Source organism: Elaeis guineensis, chromosome 2 (assembly GCF_000442705.2).
Source record: "Elaeis guineensis isolate ETL-2024a chromosome 2, EG11, whole genome shotgun sequence".
Taxonomy (NCBI): Eukaryota; Viridiplantae; Streptophyta; class Magnoliopsida; order Arecales; family Arecaceae; genus Elaeis; species Elaeis guineensis.
The window spans coordinates 116,115,260-116,135,710 of record NC_025994.2 but is presented as its reverse complement, the minus strand read 5'-3'; the positions used below and the strand labels follow the sequence as shown (position 1 = coordinate 116,135,710).

Genomic DNA, 20,451 nt, shown 5'->3' with positions numbered 1-20,451 from the left:
TTTATATGAAAAAATATTTATTATTATTTTGTAATGGCATTATTAGCTGATAGAAAAGAAAATATGAGCGCACAAAGTAAATTCCATTATCCATGTTTCTTGTAGTGACTGTGAATGATTCTATAATCACTGTATCACAATATAGAATTTAAGCTTTCCACGATAAAATGCAGAGAGATTTGTTATCAAGTTTCATTTTCAATATATTGTACAATGATCGTAGAATCAATTTCTAGTCGCTATATAAAAATATGACTAAGTTTTAATATAATCAGCAAATCATGGAGGAACTTGTGATGGAATTTTATTTCTTAGAGTGCATAAATCAATTGTTGTTACAAAACTCCAATCGAATGCTAATATGGCTGGAATTAGATGTAATCCGAGATCTAAGAAGTCGGAGGGACTTGTAAGGTAAGTCCGCACTAGCGGGTATTCCAGCAAGAGATCTTTTGATGTTCAAGTTAGTCAAAACTCAAAAACATTAAAGAAAAGAGAAGGGTGAAGAGAGAGGAGACCACTTTTTATCCGAAAAGTTCTCTCCAAATTATCTTCTTCACTTCGTTTATAAGGAGCTAAAGTCATAGACTGTTAGTCAGAATCCGTAGATTATTAGATCTAATTCTATAGATCATTGGACCTCGTTTTGATAGTTCGTTGGGAAGAAGAATCCATCCACTAACTTTTAGATCAAAATTATTAGTCATAGATATTAGCCGCGTGCTTCACCCACATGACTAATTAAATTGACAGTCTGAAATGGGCATGGGGTTGAGATCTCGAGCCTATGCCTGGTGTGATTTTGCCAACTTACTCTAGATGCGCCCCAAAGAGAAGGATTGGTCTAGCCAGCGATGTTGGGATATACTGACCGATCCCTTTTACGTCGACTCACCCTCGGGCCTGTCCGACCGACGTCCGACTCTACCGACCACACCGACCGATGACTGCCGACAGTAGCTGCCGACATTATCCGACCGAAGGTGTGTCGATCGAGCAGACCTATTCTGTTCCCGACTAGTCGGACGGCTGAGCCCAGATTATCGACTCACTGTCGGACGGGGTTGGCAGCCGACGTCCGACTCCTGCAATGCGCCAGACCAGCCGACGGTGTCCCCGGATCTTCACCCGACGTCCCGCAGCCGAATACCACGTATGATTGGTCAGCTCCCCCAAATGTCGTACGACTGCCATGGGCTGCTGTCCTGACAAAGACATGCGGTGTGGCCACCCTGAGGGCATCGTCCTGCCAAGGACATAGGTCAGCCCCAGTAATTTGACAGTCCACGACGACTTGTCAATCCGCGGCAACTCTGACAGCCTCCGACGATTTGACAACTCTCCGGTTGTCTGCGCCATTAATGGCAGGACCACGCCGCGCTCTACTATAAAATGGGGAAGGCAACAGTGTTGGGGAGGAAGAGATTTTTTTAAGCTCTTGAGCTCTCTCTCCCTCTCTCCCTAGCTCTCTTCCGCTGAGCTCTTGATTCTTTTCTACTGTTGTCTAGTCTTCTCTCTGACTTGACCGTCGGAGGGTCCCCGCCGGAGGCATCTTCGATCAGTGTGGACTTCTCTTGCAGATGCTCATTCTCGGTGATCAGGCGACGATGGGATTGCCGCAACAAGCAGGTTATCTCCGACACCAACCATGAAAGGTTCGGTAATTATTATTTGTATGGTCACTATATATCAACGTAAAATTTGGGCCATGACTGGCCTATTATTAGATTTTATTTTCATCTTTTATATAGTAATCCAAGGTAGATATGTGGTTCATACACGGAAAAGAAGAAATGTTGAACCTCGTTATAATCAATAAGCTATAGAGCGGACTTCCATGAATGCAATTTTAATCGTTCTCAGCTTTTCTTTTGTATTTTGAGCCTTGCCTCCATTGTACCAAAAAGAAAAGGCCCTATAAACGAACCTATCCCAAAATTTCAATTCCAATAAGTCATATAGTAGACTGATAACAAAAAATTTAGATGTTAATATTATCAATGAACTACACAGAGGCCTTCTATGCGACTTCATTTATAATATTTCATAAAGTGAACCAAATATAATTTTGCAGTTAGTATATTGAACCATAGAATTTGGTTCAATATAATTTATAAACAAATACAATTTGTAATCCACAAAGGGGACCTATGATTAATTTATCTTTCTCCGTTTCTCCTTTTTTTTTTTCTTGTTCTGTAGAATGACCCTGAAATGAGTATATTGGATTGGCCTTTATGGATTGAGATGTCACGACATTAAAAAAATTTATGCTTTATGATCTACTCTTGATTTGGACTTCATCAGTTAGAATCTAATGCAATTTTAAGCAAGAGTGGCATGCCATAAAATCTAGAAGATGGATCGGCAGATAAGATTTCCTACCAAGTTAATTTAAGCTCATGCCATAATGGTAGCATAATTATTCAACTAAAAAGAGTAGTAAAGTAGTTTAATTCCCAGGAGAAATGGTAATGTCATGAAACATGAGTTTTCTCCTCACGTTCTCAAATATTATTTGACCGCAAATGAAAGAAGAGCATAGCAGGTGCGACTCGATGGTCTTACTTTATAGCTGATTCCTTACAATTTTTTTAAAATGAGGATCGTTGTTTTGTTTACTCAAATTTGAAACATACCGAGATACTTATTTCGAAACTGTTCTACAAGCAACTCCCTGACCCTCTTCCCCAACGGACAAGTACCGGTACATGCATCATTCGAGAGAAGAATGCTAACTCATTAGATCACCACATACTTCTGACTTCTGAGTTACATTTTATAGTTATCACTGCTAGCACTGATATTTCAAAAGATCATCCAGCAAAAAGTAGTCAACATATTTATCTCCCCATACTCTCCCCCAGGGTATGGTATCAAACCAGTTAATGGTAAAGAACACAAACAGAGCAGACACCATTCGATAATATGAAAAATCAGCCACATCCTGCTCCTCTAGGATTATCCGAGATCTATATACCATATAGAAAAAATCAACGAATATCAGGTGATATCAAATGGCTCGGCCCTGTCCATAACATAGTTCATATAATAAATCAATCACTTCCACCGAGCTTCAGAACATCATGCTAACTATACAAAATGAAGAATAGAACAAGCACGCACTTGTAACCAATCTCCAAAGAGCAAAAATTACGATGGATCTGTTGCAATCATGGACTCTATATGACAAGCAAATAGCATAAATATGCAAATTTATCAACATCATACCAACAGTCATTTATTTCACATCTACAACAAAGGAGCTCCTTATATTTTGCTTATATGATTGATGTATTGATTTTAGTAAGCATGTCCCCCGGTGGATAAAGAACGAAGACACTCTTTGACCATCTCTTGTACTTTTCTTTTCATCAGTTTGTCCTTCACACTTGAAAGCATGCTTCGGTGGAACATCTCCATTCGAGCAAGCTCATCAGTGTCCGCTGCTTCCATCATATTCTCCAATTCCTTTCTAATATCAAACACACCTGAGTCGTGCAATGATTGTGGAAGGTTTCGCTCATCAAGAGGCTTTCGAAAGATTGAAACATGCAGCACGGTAGCATATCGCTCCATGATTGTCAGCTTCGACTGCAGGTTCTGTATCTCTTCCATTGCTCTAGACAACCTCTGCTCCATCTCCCCCGTCTGTCCAACTTCACCTCTAGCATCCGTTTTGCTGTTTCTTACCCCTCTGACCTCCTTGAAATCCTCATCGAGAGGAGGCCACATCACAAGACATGGAACAAAACTATCAGCCGTCTGGCCTGTCCCTAGTACACCACTCCGGCCTCTACCCCAAGCCCAAAGCTTATACCCATCGCCAGCAACAAGAACCGTATGAGCTGCTCCACAGGCGACTTGCACCGCACCTGGGAACCTGATTCCATTTGTTTCAGGAGCTGGAATCCTTATGGGAGAGAGTGCATCCCCCGCATCTCTTCCAGTAAAGCTAGCATCTGGGCATAGCCCAAGACCTTTCTCCATCCCCCAAGACCATACATCTCCAGCTGAAGAGACAACAGACGTGTGAAAAAGGCCACAATCAAGAGAAATCAGAAAGGCATCCTGTGGTAAACCATCTACAGGTTCTGGCAAGCTTGCGCTGTTGGTAGTCCCATGACCAAGCTGCCCATTTTCACCAAGGCCAAATGTCCAGCACTTTGATTCTATCTCCTGGTCATATGACTTCTTATGAGTTAGGACAGCAGTGTGAAAAGCTCCACAGGCAATTTCATAGACAGCCCAAAAAGACTCCTCGTTGAATGTGGGAATGACTTCAGGACGTGGTCTGTTGTCCTTGTCACCTAATCCTAACTGACCATGGCTATTGCTGCCCCAGGCATAGCATATCAGGTCACCTCCTGCATATGTTTCTCCAGCAGTAACCGCAGCTACCACATGCTCGTTTCCACATGCCACCTTAACAACAGTGTGGCCATGGAAATCCCATACAGGAAGCGGAACAGAACTACTAACCTGGCGGAATCCCCCTTCATCAGTTGGCTGGGGCAGTTTCCCCACATCCATAGAGCCCCCAGACTATCTATGGCAAGTGACATCATTCCACCAGCTTTGACAGAACAAATCTGCAAGCAAGTCATAACAAATGTTCTTAATAAACTGCATTTGAGAATCAATAATTGCATTGTTGAATCAACATAGCATAGCAAAGATATGTTCTCTGGCTTGGTTCACTTGCACCTCAGAGGATGATATTCCACTACCTTCAATGGAGTCCTTTCACCGTCTATGTTTGATTCTCCTGCCAAAGAGTCAGGAGAACCCAGTTCCTGGAAGCGCTCTATCAGACAAGGAACCGAGGAATTTTCCTCACCATGACCAAGCTGGCCATCCATCAAAATAGTCAAGGCAACAAAAGAGGTGGTGGATCACTGACAAATCTATGCAATGATGTCTTGATCAAATAAGAAAATTATATGAACAGTAGCATAAAGGATACAGGTATTGTAGCCCCATGACCAAAGTGATCCATCATCTGCCATTTGAGAATCGAGTCAATACAACATGCTTTATCCCATCTACTTGTCATAAGCTAGGATTGGAAATAGAATGCAACTGAAGAATATGCAATTGCAAGGAGATACCGTTCAATAACAAATAGAAATATACATACTTCCCATATCTTAATAGTTCAGCCTTGATATGCCCAATGCATGAGCCATCATACGACACAGGACAACCACGATGTCTAATACTGTTCAACATGTCTTCCAAATCATATTTAGAATTTGAATGGTATTATCTGCAAGACTAGGATTGGTGGTAAATCCAGGGTTCATTCATTCAATATCTGCCTCAAAAAGAGAAGAGATCTGTGAATGATGGTATGCATCTGTATGCAGTCAATCAGCTTGGATAAAGCTGCATTCCCATAACCTTTATCGACAGCATTATGTAACCACTTGCTTTTTCCCTCTTAATTGTTGCTGTATGGATAAGTGTTTTAGAAAAACGCTCTTTTGATATGAGAAAAAAGGCTCCTGGACCGATCATCAATGCTTTCAGAAAACTCCATGGAAGAATTAACCTGGCCGATATTGGAGGTATGAAACGACTAAAATATGGTTTTCTGAATCAAAGACACAAGGGTGCCTTGGCAAGGGAACTGCATCAAACAAATATTGCTAAAGGATGTCTCAAGCTTATACTGCATCAAATGCTTCATGAAGACATCTATAGAAGCCAAGGACAACCACTATGAAAATTTGTGGAATCAACTTGATGAAGCAAATTGTCCTTACAATTGGAATGCAGTAGACCTTTGTTTCAGCATATTGAAAGAATAGCAAAAATGAACACCAAGGATCACCTCTATGCAGTTTTCCATCTGAAGACCCCAACAGTTAGTTTATTGCAGGTTGAAGAATCAGGAATAAATGGAGAAAAAAATACAAAATCTGTTTGCTACATGAGAAAGATCAAAATCCAATTATAAGTCAATGTTATGTTTGATGGGTCTGCATATGAGATGGAAAGAATGGTGAGATGAAAACCTTGAAGAATTTTATGTAAACATCCAGAACTGCTGATACTATGACAGGGGAGCACAGGAATTTTATACACACAGCAAGAAAATGGCACACACAGAGTTATTACTCCATTCTCACCTCTCTTCCAGCATTTTTTTTTCCAAACAAGAAAAAAAAAAATTCTAGAATACAAAACTCTTTTAGAACCGTTGGAAATTTTGACTTGCCTAACCCCCTTGTTAAAGCTAAATTGACAGCACAGGAATGGTATACTTTAACAACTATTTGGTTCATGGGAGAGGGGAGTCAGAGAACATTCTAAAAAAGCCCCTAAATTACTGGTCAGTCCTAACGAACAAAAATCAGCAAATTCAAAGAACTTTCTGAAAACTTCCATCTCATTCACTAGAATGAATTCGTTCATCAAGTACCAATTCTTTTCAATAACTGGATGAAGTGGCTTTGATGTTATAACATGTGAACTATGTAAAAAATCTTTTACTACAAAAGACTTATTAATCTAGAATTTTGACTAAGAGTACTACCACTTAAACACCATCAAATTCGTGCTTTGATGGACCTTGGCGATCCCAACACTTACTGTAATTCAATTTAGAAATACCGCGCACGCGCACAGCATCTACTTCACAATTTCACCTCAAAGTTTAGATCTTTGACGAAAAACAAAGGCCCCGTAGCTTCATAGTTCAATTCAAAACATACTATTTGATAAAAATTGCAAAAGACAGATCAAAATATTTACAGAATCAATTCGATGGAATTACAAGAAGAAAGGGAGAAGAGATCAAACCTTCCAAGGCGAGGCTATGGTAAGCACCAGCAGCGACTCCCACAAATTTCAGCCGCCCTATCTGTCCATTCTCCAAAGAACTCCTCTTCTTCTTCGAAGCATCTCCCAAGGCGATGGGGACCGGGAAGAGCTCGTCCTCCTCCTTCCCGGTTCCCAGCCGCCCAAACGTCCCCCTTCCCCACGAGTACACGTTTCCGTCGCCTGCCCCAATTGCACAAAAGAATCAAAAAATTAAAAAAAAAAATGAAAGGATTTTCCCCCCTCTCTTTGCTCTCGATCACTTCGACTCGGAGCATGGGAGAAGAGAAGAGAATACGTTACCGCTGAGAGCGAGTGTATGGGCTTCCCCAGCGGCGATTGCAACGACCTTTTTCGACATATCGCCGGATTCAGAGTGAGGTGCTGCTGCTGTGGAGTTCTGGAGGCGAAGCGAGCAGTGTCCGGCCCTCGAATCTTGAAGCGGTGAGGATGAGGGGCTGGTGGCAGGCAACGACAAAGCCCTCTACCTCCCTGGCGATTCCATGCTATTCTGCGCATACCTCATTTTTATAGAATTCTGTAATAAAATTAACATTAAATATTGATGACTCAGATCTGGGTCTACCGTCATTTTTTTTCTTTTAAACAGAACTTGCTTTTACATTGTTTTCAAACAAATTAGCCGGATGGTGGAGTCTCTCTTGTTGACGCCAAGATTTTGGTTCTAATCCAATTTTACTCTGATATTGTTTTTTACAATAAAATTCTTATCTTGATATTTAACTAAGCTTTCAGCTACCATGATCATTAAAAAAAACTAAAATTTAAGAAAATATAAAAGGGTTTCCATCGTTCAAAGTTAGCACCACGTGTGCAGAGGAGGAAAATGCCACCTTCCCGACATGTCGTGTTTTATTTTCAGTTGGTAGATACCCCCCCCTTTTTTTTTTAATTTAACAGTTCGTAGACAGAGATTGTAGAAGTATACCACGTAATAAGTATTGTTATCCTTTTTCACATTTGGTTACTGCGAACCATAAGTGTATCATAAAGATTGGTTACTACCAAAAAAAAAAAAAGAAACAGAAAAGAAAAGAAAAAAAAAGCAAATGACGCAAAGACACATGACCAATCTAGAAAGATACTACTATTTGAGTTGGGTACTTTCGACCATACAAACAGATTATTTATGTGATATAGCACGGAAATTGATTTCTTTACGTTTCTTAGCCAAATCTTAATACATGTTGATGATGATAAATTGTGTCAGCCACATCATCTATTTTGGCTACAGCAGGAAGGGAAGACCCTCAATCATATTAGACAGATTCACATTATGTGCCTTTGCCGGACACGTTTGCGGCTGGACAGCTCACGAAAGCAGCCAGTGTGTTCCAAAAAAAAAAAAAAAAAGGTGGAGATGCGGTCTTTCTTCTTGCTGGTTACGTTGTTTATTTCGTATCAAACCAATCTTATTCCTGACGCAATGGGCGATGTTAACACGACCTTCGTGGTTGAAGGCGATAGAGCTCTCGCTTGTACAATTCGTGGGGAAGTTACCCACGAATAGCTTCCTATAATGTGATCCGTCTGTTCGTGGGCCATGGCATTGCACCTGTGCAATATTCATGTCCACAAAAACTAAAAGATGGATAAAAGTTGGATGACTCGATAAGCACTCCATTCAACGCTTTTGCTCTCCTTTGTTATTCTCTGAGCAACTTATCTACTTCTTCGCTAGGTTATGCTAAGAATCCAATCAATATTTTATCCTGTGCAACAAAATTCAGATTTCAGTTCTTCAATTTTTTTATTCTTTATTTATAGAGGATCACAATAATTCATGAAGTGATCTCATGTTAGGCATTGATACATACGCATGTTTTTCTCCATGTGTAAGTACAGATGACTGATTTTTTCAAGCTCTTATGGAAAACGTAATTCTGTAGTTCTACACCAGAATAACCATACAAGATACAATACCTGTTAAGTTGATATATTCCTTCCAGAAAAAAAAAAAAAAAAAAGGCTAGAACAAAATGCACGCAATACCACTTAAACTTGTCAGTGCCGATAAAAAAAGGACAACTACCAAAGAACCAGCTACAACTATTTCAGCTATTACTAGTCATGAATTATTAAAAAGAGATTCAATTATTTTTAGCCAATGAAAATTGGCGAACTACTTGTATTTTTAGCAATAGGAGGATATTGTGAGTTCGCTCTACCCAGTTCTGAATCTAATTTTTTTTATTCTTTGTCCAATTATACACCTGATAAAATTATGCGTAAATAAGCTAGATATTTGAATCCAAACAAGACCAGGTATGAGCATCAATTCATTCTTCTGCACTCGCATTTAGGTGGACTTGCATTCTGGGATCCACGCAGAAAGATAACCAGTATCATCTTACTGGATGGCCAGGGCAGCATGCTACAGATGGTTCAAGGTAGAGTGAAGGCTGTGTGCAAAACAACAATGCGGACGAGCAAAACCAACAAGCCCTTTCTCTCACTAGAGAAAAGAGTAACTGATACTCAAAAACCGTGTTTGGTTACCTGCCTGGATGATAGAATTTTCATTTTTCCATCATATTGACTTCATGACTTCTCTGAAGGTTATCTTTTTCTTTGAGATCCGTTTAGTTGGAATGTCCTACTTATGAGATATTTCAACGATTCCTAAAAATTATTTATTTAAAAAAATAATTATAAAAAATAATAATTATTGTTACATTTGATTGATGAAAGAATTATTTCAAAAAATAACACTGAAAAAAATTACTATATTTGATCAAAATTAATCTTATACAAAAATATGATAAAATTTATAAATATATCCTTCAACATAATTTTTTTTTTAATACTAGAATAGTATTATCATTTTCATCAATTTTAATATAATGATTACCATCATATAGCTCTTTACATAATATCATCCCCATCTTAATTTTTTTACAAAATTTTTTATTGAACAAATTTAAAAGATATCAAATAAATTAATGATTATATATACAATTTATTGAAAATATTTTTATCAAGTACAAATTATCACTACTCAAAAATATACCAAATATCAACCTCCCATAACGTTTGTTTTACCTTCTTTCTCCGGAGAAAATAAACATCAGATCCATCAATTTTTTTACTATCTCTCTCTTTCATTTTTCATACCAAACAGATAATCTAGCATGAGAATCATTTTTCCACATCAGATTACTCCAACCCAAACAGACCCTAAAAGAAAACCCTTCATGGCTTCTCAGCGTTGTGGTCCTACAACACTGTCAGGCAACCAGTTCTCAATTAGAGAACAAGTTCTATAACAAGTTACATTGCATCCTCATAATTGATTATTGAAGTGTCCTAATTTGATGGCAAACAACTTATATATGCTTGATATGCCTACATGGCTCATATAATCAGGCCTTCTCCTCACCATGTTCCTGGCAATGGGAACAGGCACACGTTTGACTTGGCATGGAAAATATTGCCAGTCGGATGCCACTTTCCCCAAGGTTGATAGTAGTTTTCTTACTACTACTATAGGCTATTAAACCTAGAAAGCTAATTATTATTTAGTTCACTATTCTGAGACACTAACAGCAGATGAGATGCACATTAGTTCAATTTCCACACAGGAGACAAAGTCTAAATTTTCAACCCAAAAGATTTTGCTAACCTGGAAACACAATCACATACAAATGCAAGTCTCGAGATATTTTAGATCATCCATTCTGACCAAAAGATCCAAAAGCACATATACTCTACACTTTTAGTTGGTCGTTACATGGAACACAGGTATGACAGCAACTGGGTTTTTAAAGCACTCAGTACCTAGATAACCAAAGCACATCGAAAATTGCAGTAGCAGCTAAGAGGAGGCAGCTGAGAAAAGCAAATGTAATTGAGATAGCCATGCGGTCACAGAACCGATGCAGAGGCTTACAGAAGTCTGGAAGTGCAGTGTGCCGGATCCCTGTGCGGTTTAAGTTGGTTATCCCAGCTGCAGCTGAGCCCGCACTCATCATAGCATATGCAAAAGCCTGTCATTATGCAAAATAACAGCATTATAACTTGTTGTAGCGTGCCATATTATACCTTTTCCATCAGGTAGAAACTAATGTGGTTGTATTTATTGAGTCACATACAGCAAACCACTGGCAGTTAATTAGTGTTACTCATTAAATACAATGAACTTTGCATGACCGGGCATTCCTTATAGCTGATACATTGGCATAGCATGCAAGCTTGCAAAGTTTTCCTGTCAACACATAGATGTAACAACATTCTAAACATCACGTACACACCTAGATCTTGTTTGACTCTATATATACACATATATATGTGAAAAAACATAGGTGAATAGTTGTAGATCAATTTTTGTACATAGAATAGATATATATGCAACTTTGCAGATCACAAGGTATTATTGGTTAAGAAATAAGTTAAGAAATAACTCATGCATGTCAAAATAAAAATTAGAGTTTGTCACATATATGGAAGTTAAGTCCAATGTGTTATATGCACCAAATGGGCAGACTGAAGAAGTGAGCCATTCACAAGGCAATCAGCATGGCTATTACACTTGGAATCTTCAAGAACTCAAAAGGTGTTGATGACGACACTATTTATTTACCCATAAACCCACAACAGAGAGGATGCCAAGCCAGCTGATGTGATTGCTGCCAGGAATGTTATTTATTTTAGATAAGAAAGGATGGGAGGGACATAAGCTTCCGAAAGTCATGAAGAGGACCTGCAATTGGCCATTCAAGACGAAAACCTCTGCAAGGTTGACATCTTGCTGTCTATGCTGATCGCTAAGATCTACCTAGGAGGCACCCAGGCAATGGAGCAGCCAATATATCTTGTCAAGCTGATTAGCAGAAAAGGCTGATGATCAGATGTCAAAACACCTACCGAAATTCCCAAAGACAAATTGCAGAAAAGATCCATTTTGCATGTGCACATGAAGCATCTTTTCTGTCACCAGTATCTAGGCTTCTCTTATTAGAAAATATTAAAAAAGAAGTCACAACAACACAAATGCTACTTATATTAAGTCAAATATCCTTTTTTTAGACCTCATTAAATCAAATATCTTTAATGTAATAGTCCATTTTACTATAAAACAGATATATGCACATTTTGCCTAACGAGGTACTTCTAAGAGTATAATTACAAACCTCTAGAAAAGCTTTACCACCTTTTTCTTTAAGGAAAAGCTGGAAACTGGATATCCCCGATTTTGTATTCAAGAGACAAAAATGATAAATCACAGAAGAATCCAAGAGTTAAGTAATGACTGTCATACTAAATTGGCCCTTTTACTAGTCTTAGGCCAAAAGGGTCTTTTGGTGCATTATCAATGCAAAACAATGTGCTCATTGCAAAAATATGCTTTGGTATTCCTTAAATATTACAAGAAATGAACAGATATGCTTCAGTGACTCAAAAGTGTAGCTCAAAACCTGTTGTGTTGTATTCTCATTGCTCCCTTAGAATCAACATCGTGAATTGTGCCACATAACTAAGCAAAGTGAATGGTGCGGACAGCTAAACAACTTTTGAATGATTTTTAATATCAAACCTCAAGATCAAACAACTCCTGTATTAACTTTTGTAATAGAAAATAGCTTTAAAACAATCCACCTTGCATTTGTACAAATATAATTGATGCAAGTACTAGAAAAGGAAGGGTGCATAGGATGCAGAAATCTGTAGTTTCTGTGATAGTAGAACTTTGTTACATGGAATGATCTGATATCAGAACTGCAAAAGAAATTACCACCAAAGAAGAATGACAACAAAAAGGACAAGCTCTTAGATGGACTATGGCACAACAACAGGCTATTTTGATGGCTGCTTACTCTATGCAACGCATTACAGATCCAAGAAACAATACATAATCAAAGCAGTGTTGGACTTAATGCTTCTATATTCTTTTTGTCCGTTAAAAAAGGAAAGAATCAAATTCTCAAACAAGTATTTGCACTTTATGCAACCAGTAAAATTTTGTTGTGTCCAGTTGACAGCCTGTTATGGATCTATATGACAAGCTTGGCCATTTCCTACCATCAGACAAAGACCACTAGATTTCTTTTATCATATTATCACTTGAATTACATTGGTTGCACTTCAGACTTATACCTAGCAATAGCCTAAAAGAAACTGTTATCCTATAGAAGTTTGAAATAAACTACATTTAGAATCTTGGAACAATTAATGTGAGAAACGAACAGATCTGTATAACTTTCTGCATTTTTTACCTCATTTCAAAACAAATATCGATCCCTGTATGCACCTGCTGGTTCTCAGGCTATATAAATAAAACCTAGTACATGACACTATGCAAATTTATTAGAAAGGATCATGGAGACCAAATTACTATACGTGCTTGACATGGTTCGGATACTGATTTCGGTACCTGTACCAATACCATATTGGTATTAGTGTCAATACCATGGCATACCAACACAGCATGCTCCCTATACTGAGTATTGATTAATATTGGTAAAGGTTGGGTACAAATATGGGGCAGTATGTACTGGCACAGTGAAACTTGGTGCTAGAAACATCACCAAACATTAGGCATACAAACTATAACAAAGCTGGGTATATTACGCATAACATGAAAGGATTAACATAAATCACCATGACAAACTGCATGCTACAAAATTCTGCTTCTTAGTTGCATGTGATAAGATAGGTTGCATTTCCCACCAGTGATTCATATATCTTAAAGTAGCCACGGCACTAATTCATAAGGTTGACGTCATCCTAAGTACTGCTCATCACATTCTTGAACCACAATGGATCACAACCTCATTCAAAATCCAGATCCATGAAGATGCGATAAAGTTGGTGAGTTAAAGTTCAAAATAAGAATCATCTACATAGAAGACACTGCCATGAGATCCCCGACTCTAGCTTGTCATGTCTGAGGATGGATAAGTATCATGAGTTGTGGCCGTGCTAGGAGGATAAAGCAAGAAAAAAAAAAGAAGCATCTCTAACTTAGTGTTTGAAGCAACAAGCTCAAGATTACCTATGTTTTTATCAATTGTGTCACTTACAAGTGAACCTGATTATGGGATTTAGTTCACAAAGATTATGGTTTTACAATTTGTTCGATGTTGCAGAGTGCAAGACATCCAACATACACCCAGATTGAGTTATGCCAAAATAATCAAGGGCCTGAATAGTGCATCCTTTTTTCTGAGGAGGCAAGTTATACTTGACACCAACTACTGTCCCTCATCTCCCACCATCCCCCTTTAAAGTCCATGGCACTTTTCCTCAACCTCATTTACAAAAACAATCTTGGCAATGCTTCAAACACCACACATCATTTTGTAAAAAAAGGTTCTTCTCAGACTGATGACTGACACGAGATTTATATAACTAAAAATGTTGATTAAAAATTTTGCATTAATATTCATATCTAAAATAGTATGCAACCAAAAACATGGTGTCTTCTATTTGCACACAAGCTTAGCAATATCACAGCTGGAAAAGATACAACCTTTAAATAAGAAGAGATCCAAAATTCATATAAGCTATAAATAAACCTAGATCCACCCCCCTATCATCCCTATAGCTCAGTTACTACTAGTTAGTGCTTCTGAACAACCTACCACGCAACTTTATTCTATCAAACTTAAGTGCATCTACCTCCTTATCAAAGCTATTTAATGTTCTGATCTCTGTGATGAAACTATGTCGGTTTGCATGAACCACCATAAATGCTAGGTTGGGCCATGCGTATTTAAAGTCAAGCAACAAATATCTTTCCTATTCCCAAACCTCTTTAACTTCCATGGCACATTTAAGAATATGGAAAAGGTTACATGCAACCTCGGTAGCATGATCAAATGCATGTTGCACATCACAACTGTCTCATTTTCAAAATGAGAGCAATACATGAAAGACAGCATCATCATGGAACTACCTAAGTGTAAAAAAATAAAATAAAATATAATAATAATAATAATAATAATAATAATAATAATAATAATAATAATAATAATAATAATAAAATGTATAAAAACTTCAAAACTTCAACAGAATTATTCTATAGTTTGAGAGATGCTGAGACAAAAATAGATCTTAAATTACACTAATAGTAAAGCAAAATAAAGAGTGGTAATTAAAGAATATATACCTGATCGCCAGCAAATATAACCCACCCGTGACGACGGGACGGGATGACCGGCGTCTTCTTCACCAGCTTCCTCACGGTCAATAGAAGTTGCAGCAGCGAATGCGCCGCCACCGCCGCAGAGATCCCCACCAGATACCTGACCAAAGAACACAAACGGTAACTTCATCGGGCGGCACACCGACCCAAATTCAAATCTGAAAACACAAATATCCGTCAATCAGGACCATCCATTCTGTTCACTGGGCCATGAAGGGACTTTTTGGGAGATCAAAAAAACATACTTTCGTTTTAAAAAAAAAAAAAAAAGAAAAAAAGAGGAGGCGGGTATTGTGCGAAGGAGGGGAAAGGCCAAAGGGAGGCAAGACTTCTCGCTCTTACTCGAGGGAGTCGGAGAACGACCACTTGGAGTAGAGCGGGAGGTGGAAGCCGAGGAGCGAGAGTTCCCCGCGCTGCTCCGCGGAGACCATCAGCGCCAAAGCCAAAAGCGAAGAGACCACCGTCGCCGCCCGCATTGCCGCTCCGGCCATGTCCCATCGCCTCCCATCCGCGGAGGCACCGTCCGGCCTTCCTGTCACGGGCACCAGCGGGCCGCTCATCGTTCCCGAGTCGGCCGCCGTCGCCACCTTCACCGCCTCCGGCATCTGGATCCCCACCTCCGCCAGCGCCCTGCGCCCTTGCCCGTCGCGTCCATCTTTCTCTCTCTCACACACCGCTCTCTCGTTCTTTTTTTTTTTTTTATTCTCTGTGGTACTCGGTCTAGTTCTTGGAGGCTGATGGAGAGGAGAGAGGGGGTGGCAGGGGTTTTAATAGAGGAATGGGTGACCGTACCGGATTGTGGCCGAAAGGACACGTGTTGAGACAAGAGAGGCGGGAGGATGTCCGGTCCGTGACTATCAGAGTGGACGAGACCCCGAAATCGTGCGACGATGTTTCCCGCGCCAGGGGTTGTTGGGGGTGAATCGCGCAAAGCCGTCTGATGTTTATTGTGAGGTGATGAGAAGGACACCACGGATCGATCAAGCGCAAAGCTCACGAATCCACATTTTTTCCTTTTTTGGGCAGCAAAACTGAACTGTGAAACTGTGGTGGATTAAATTTTTTTTTTTTAAAAAAAAGACCAACTTATGCAACAAGTTGTTAGGAAGGCCACTTACCGCCGCAAGAGTTGAAGCCCAATCTATCCTAAACAAATACAAATATAGATATGAAAACTAATCCGATATATTACGTCAAAAAAAAAAAAAAAAAACTAATCCGATATATGATATTAAAATTGTGGATATAAATGTGAATTATAAGTTGCAGATACATCTGCATCTCAGTTTCATGTGATGTATCTTTTCTGTATTTTCTAATAATTCCAAAATGGTCCACTTATTTTTGTTACAAGTCCCTTCCCCAGTATGGTATTGCTATTCTTTGACATGCATAAACTTTAGTAAATAAGCTTATCGTGGAGAAGATGCTAATGGACCATTCCTTCCGCTGCAAGAGTGACAAGGACCATGGAGGATCGGACAAGAGGACTTGTGCAACCCAAGCGTCATTCCACGTCTCAAGTTCGTAGCCATTTTCTGTTTGATGTCAGAGGTCTTAGTGATTCCTTCGGAGAATTTATCAGAATAATCCGGTGCTAATGGAGAAGATCTTATTGCATAGGAGAGATTGGGAAACTAGTCGTTCAAAAATGTTTACTTGGCCTCCTTTCCTGTGAAACTGTAAATGGGTGACGACTATTAGATATTTTCATGGGACCAAGCATATTTTCTTTGCCTCCTATCACCCTATCAATGGGTCAGGGTCGTCCTACTAGAAGGAAAGGAGACAGAAGGAGCATTATATTACTGAGACCAAAGATATCCGAAGACTAATTGGCAGATCCTTAGTTGATCAGCAGGGGAAAAAAAAAAAAAAGGTTAGCAAGAGACAAACAGGCAAACCGAAACGAAGTCACGAGGGAAAAAGGACAAAGATCATCAGGGTCGCTCGTGGAATCTTTTTGGAAGCCACACGGGTTACATGCAAATGATCTAGCAAAACTGCTACCCGAACGAATACACTACCAATTAAATATGTTCATGCTGACACATATACGTTAAGAAATAGATTCCTAATCAACAGTCTGAAATTTTGGGGATACTTGTTAGTCATGGAAGTTTCTCAATCCAACCTAACACAGTCTGTGTACCCAAGTTTTCTTTGTTTTGCTCCTCCGTGAGTGTGAAAATAGACAACATGTCAATGTAGAATATGTACAGTTATTAGGGGGCTATTGAAATTGTTACATTCTAGAGCACTTAATGATGATCATTGTTAACATAGCGCAGTAATATTTTATCACAATATACGGTTTCATAACAGTATTGGAATTGTCACATTACAATGCTTGCAATAATGAGTCTTGAGTCATTAACTTTACATGCTCGTGTTGTTGGTTGAAAAAAATTTATAATTTAGCAAAGTTGTGGACGTGAAAGTAGATTCCTTCGTAGCCAAATTACGAGCAAATAAAGAGAGTAATACTTTACCTGGTATCAAAAATTTTCTCCTCACCTTGCATACCACATGTCCCAAAAGAACTGATGTAATTCACTGGTTGACGCAATTCATGGCTGAGTTGTCGGACAAAGCACCAATCCACTTGTGCCACGTCAGAATGATCGCTGTGAAAGGAGAAATTTTAGCACTTGGGCTCCGCCTCGGCATTGTTTGCAAAGTAATCATGTGGAAAGTGACTTATTGGTAACACGATGCCGTATTCTATCTGATCATGGTGGTCTAAAATATCATGTTCGTTGTCCCTAAATCTAGCATCTTTTAAGTGGCCATATTGCAATAGCTGAATTTAGTAGTCGTCATTCTGAAATGCTTTCTATGAGAGTCATTGGCCTATTAAACATGTTTAAAGTTATAAAAGCAAGTGGATGTCCAGTATTTTGGATGCTTTGATCACCATTAGTGATCAAATTTGCTTCTACATAGGAGTGCTTTACTAGCAATCATGGAAGCAATGGTCTCGACATATTAAAGGATAAAATTTCTAAGGTTAGAACATGACTTCATGGCAGGATAATCTCAAGTTTGTGATCCTGGGCCAAAATGGTAAAAAAGGACTTAACGGCTAATTTGAGTATGCTGTTATATTTACCCGACGGTGGCCTTCCTGTAAGCAGCGCTATTTTGTAGTCATCGGAGGACATGATAAAGAGTGGAATCTCCTCATGCTTATGCGAATCTGCCACCGGCTACTGGAGAGAGAAGTCTGGCATCAAAAGCAGTGTGAACTCTGATGAGGTGGTCTCACCAAGGAAAAGGGATGCAGTGGTAACCATGATTTAAGGGAAAAAAAGAAAAGAAATATAAAAATATTTTACAGACATTAGGAACTTGGATTGAAGTATGATCTTTTTGCCGTCATGCCTTTGTTAATTGGAGATGATCAGATTTATCTGATTGTTTAAAATATCTATTGAACTGTACAAGGAAGCCAGAGGCTCTTTATTGTTCTCAAACACCTTTTGATATCTTAATATCCTTCAGTTCGAAAGATATCTTGATATCCTAGCTTTATTCACTTATTTATATATTAAACCAAAATTCAGGACTTAAAGGATAGCAAGCTGAAGGTCAAGAATCACTGTTTAAAAAGAGGAGGAAGCCTTTCACGCGACCATCATCGTGACCACCGTAAAACATATGCATATAGGTAGTGTTTGGATGCTCCGATTTGAGTAGAATAAGAGCTTATTCCACCTTATTCTCTCAAAAAGGTGAAAAGGACACGATGTGCCATCTTGGTTTAATAATTTCGATCAACTCTCCCTTATTCTTATCTACCTTGGTTTAGTTATTTCATGATGGATCATAGAATAGTTTATTCTAGGTCTTTAATAAGCATTAGTTGCACCTTATTTTAGGTATATGAAATGACACTGTATTAATTATATTTTATTCTCCATAGAATACTAGATATTTAATCAAATAATGAAATAACAAGAGAGTAGTTATTTTTTTAGAATTTGTATTTCTATTTTAAAAATAAAAAAAAAATCCAAACACTACCGTAAAGGTTATCGGAGGAAAAGGCATTGACATTAAAAAAAATTATAAATTTTTTGATAAAGAACATGAAGTACAAAATTTAGCAAACAATAAAAAGGAGGCAAAAAGTTGGCTCGTGGAGTTGTGCAGAAGGAAAGGCTTTGCTTGGTACAATTTACCTTGTGCCATCTCCAAAAAAGCGCAGTAGCAGCCTGCAAAACGACAGAACTTCTAAATTGAAAAGATAACAGGAACAAATGAGTTACACCAAATAATACTGCATTCTATTTCCACCTTGACCAACAAATTGGCAAATAATGCTACAAAATATAGAACAACTATAACTTCTCTAAAATAATAAAAAGTTTACATTTTTGTTTGATATATCCATTAAGGATATGTAGCGAATGATTATATAAATGGAATGATTTCAATAGACAAGAAATGATGATATGTTTAAGGAGCAAAAAAATTCATTGATAGTGTGAGTCCATGAAGTATACATCAATAGGTTACAAGCAAATTTCTAAATAAAACTAGCAAAGTATGATCCGACCTGTCAACTTAACTCATATTCGATTAGTTTTAAATAAGTTTAGATTTAAATTTAATAAATTTGAATTGTAAATGAATCGATTGATTTAATTTATTTATCATTTGGATCAGACTCAAATTCTACTTTTTTAAATTATTTAATCCCTTTAACCATTTATTTTATAGATCAGACCTAATCAGATACCCATTTAATTACTGACAATTTAAACTAAAAAGGTCCCAAAACATGCTCGCTATTTAAATCCAAAATTCCAAAACTCGCTCACTAGCCACACCTGTTTATGCAAGATACATCTTCTCCAGATGATGGAGAGAGTGGGATCGAGGAGGTAGATGATGGAGGTGCTTCTCCAGATGATCAAACCATCACGACAAGGTGAGTACTGCAATTACATTTATTTAGACAAGAATATCTGGAATTCCGAGGTTGTTGAAAGCTTAATAGTTTATTTAGACCTATTAAGGCCACCCACAAAATAATGGATCTCTATAACATATCCATTACATTTTTCTTTCAAAAGCTGTTTGATTTGATGAATTAAGGTATACCAAGGAATCACTACGCCAAATTTCACTTCTTTTTCATTAGGGCTACGAAATTGCATCAAATTTTTGCGATTTTTTGGGTATCTTATATCATGAAATTTTATTTTCTTTTTATATTAAGGACTGTTTCAGATCTAGTAGAAATGCTGGTCGTTATTTTGCTCTACTTCCAAAATTCCTCTCTCCTATCATAGAATCATCTTGATTTCCTTACAAGTTTCTTCACAGGTTACAAGGTACTTTTGGAGAAAATTTATTCAATAATACAAGATAGGTTGGTTGGATAAACAGATTATTTATTTATTAAATAAATTATAAATAAATCGAATCAGATTATCTGTTCATCAAACAGAACA

General features: G+C 38.1%; 2 protein-coding genes across 3 annotated transcripts; both read right to left on the bottom strand.

Moving 5' to 3' along the window:
* Positions 1 to 3,126: 3,126 nt before the first annotated feature.
* LOC105040773 (ultraviolet-B receptor UVR8) lies at positions 3,127 to 7,344 on the bottom strand. The gene is given in 6 exon segments (XM_010917461.4): positions 3,127 to 4,511; positions 4,514 to 4,592; positions 4,731 to 4,858; positions 4,967 to 5,002; positions 6,808 to 7,008; positions 7,129 to 7,344. Coding segments are annotated over 6 exon segments (1,710 nt in total). The 5' UTR covers positions 7,187 to 7,344; the 3' UTR covers positions 3,127 to 3,303.
* A 3,163-nt stretch (positions 7,345 to 10,507) lies between these two features.
* On the bottom strand, positions 10,508 to 15,897 carry LOC109504747 (CASP-like protein 3A1). Of its 2 annotated transcripts, none has more exons than XM_073252899.1 (3): positions 15,332 to 15,897; positions 14,954 to 15,147; positions 10,508 to 10,832 (listed from the first exon to the last, which is right to left on the bottom strand). In XM_073252899.1, the coding sequence occupies exons 1-3, from the start codon at positions 15,592 to 15,594 to the stop codon at positions 10,732 to 10,734; spliced, it is 558 nt and encodes a 185-aa protein (XP_073109000.1). In that variant the 5' UTR covers positions 15,595 to 15,897; the 3' UTR covers positions 10,508 to 10,731. The 2 variants fall into 2 exon arrangements, with proteins under 2 accessions (XP_073109000.1, XP_019705584.1); XM_019850025.3 differs by having other exon boundaries at positions 14,954 to 15,089; positions 15,332 to 15,735.
* Between the last annotated feature and the right edge of the window lie 4,554 nt (positions 15,898 to 20,451).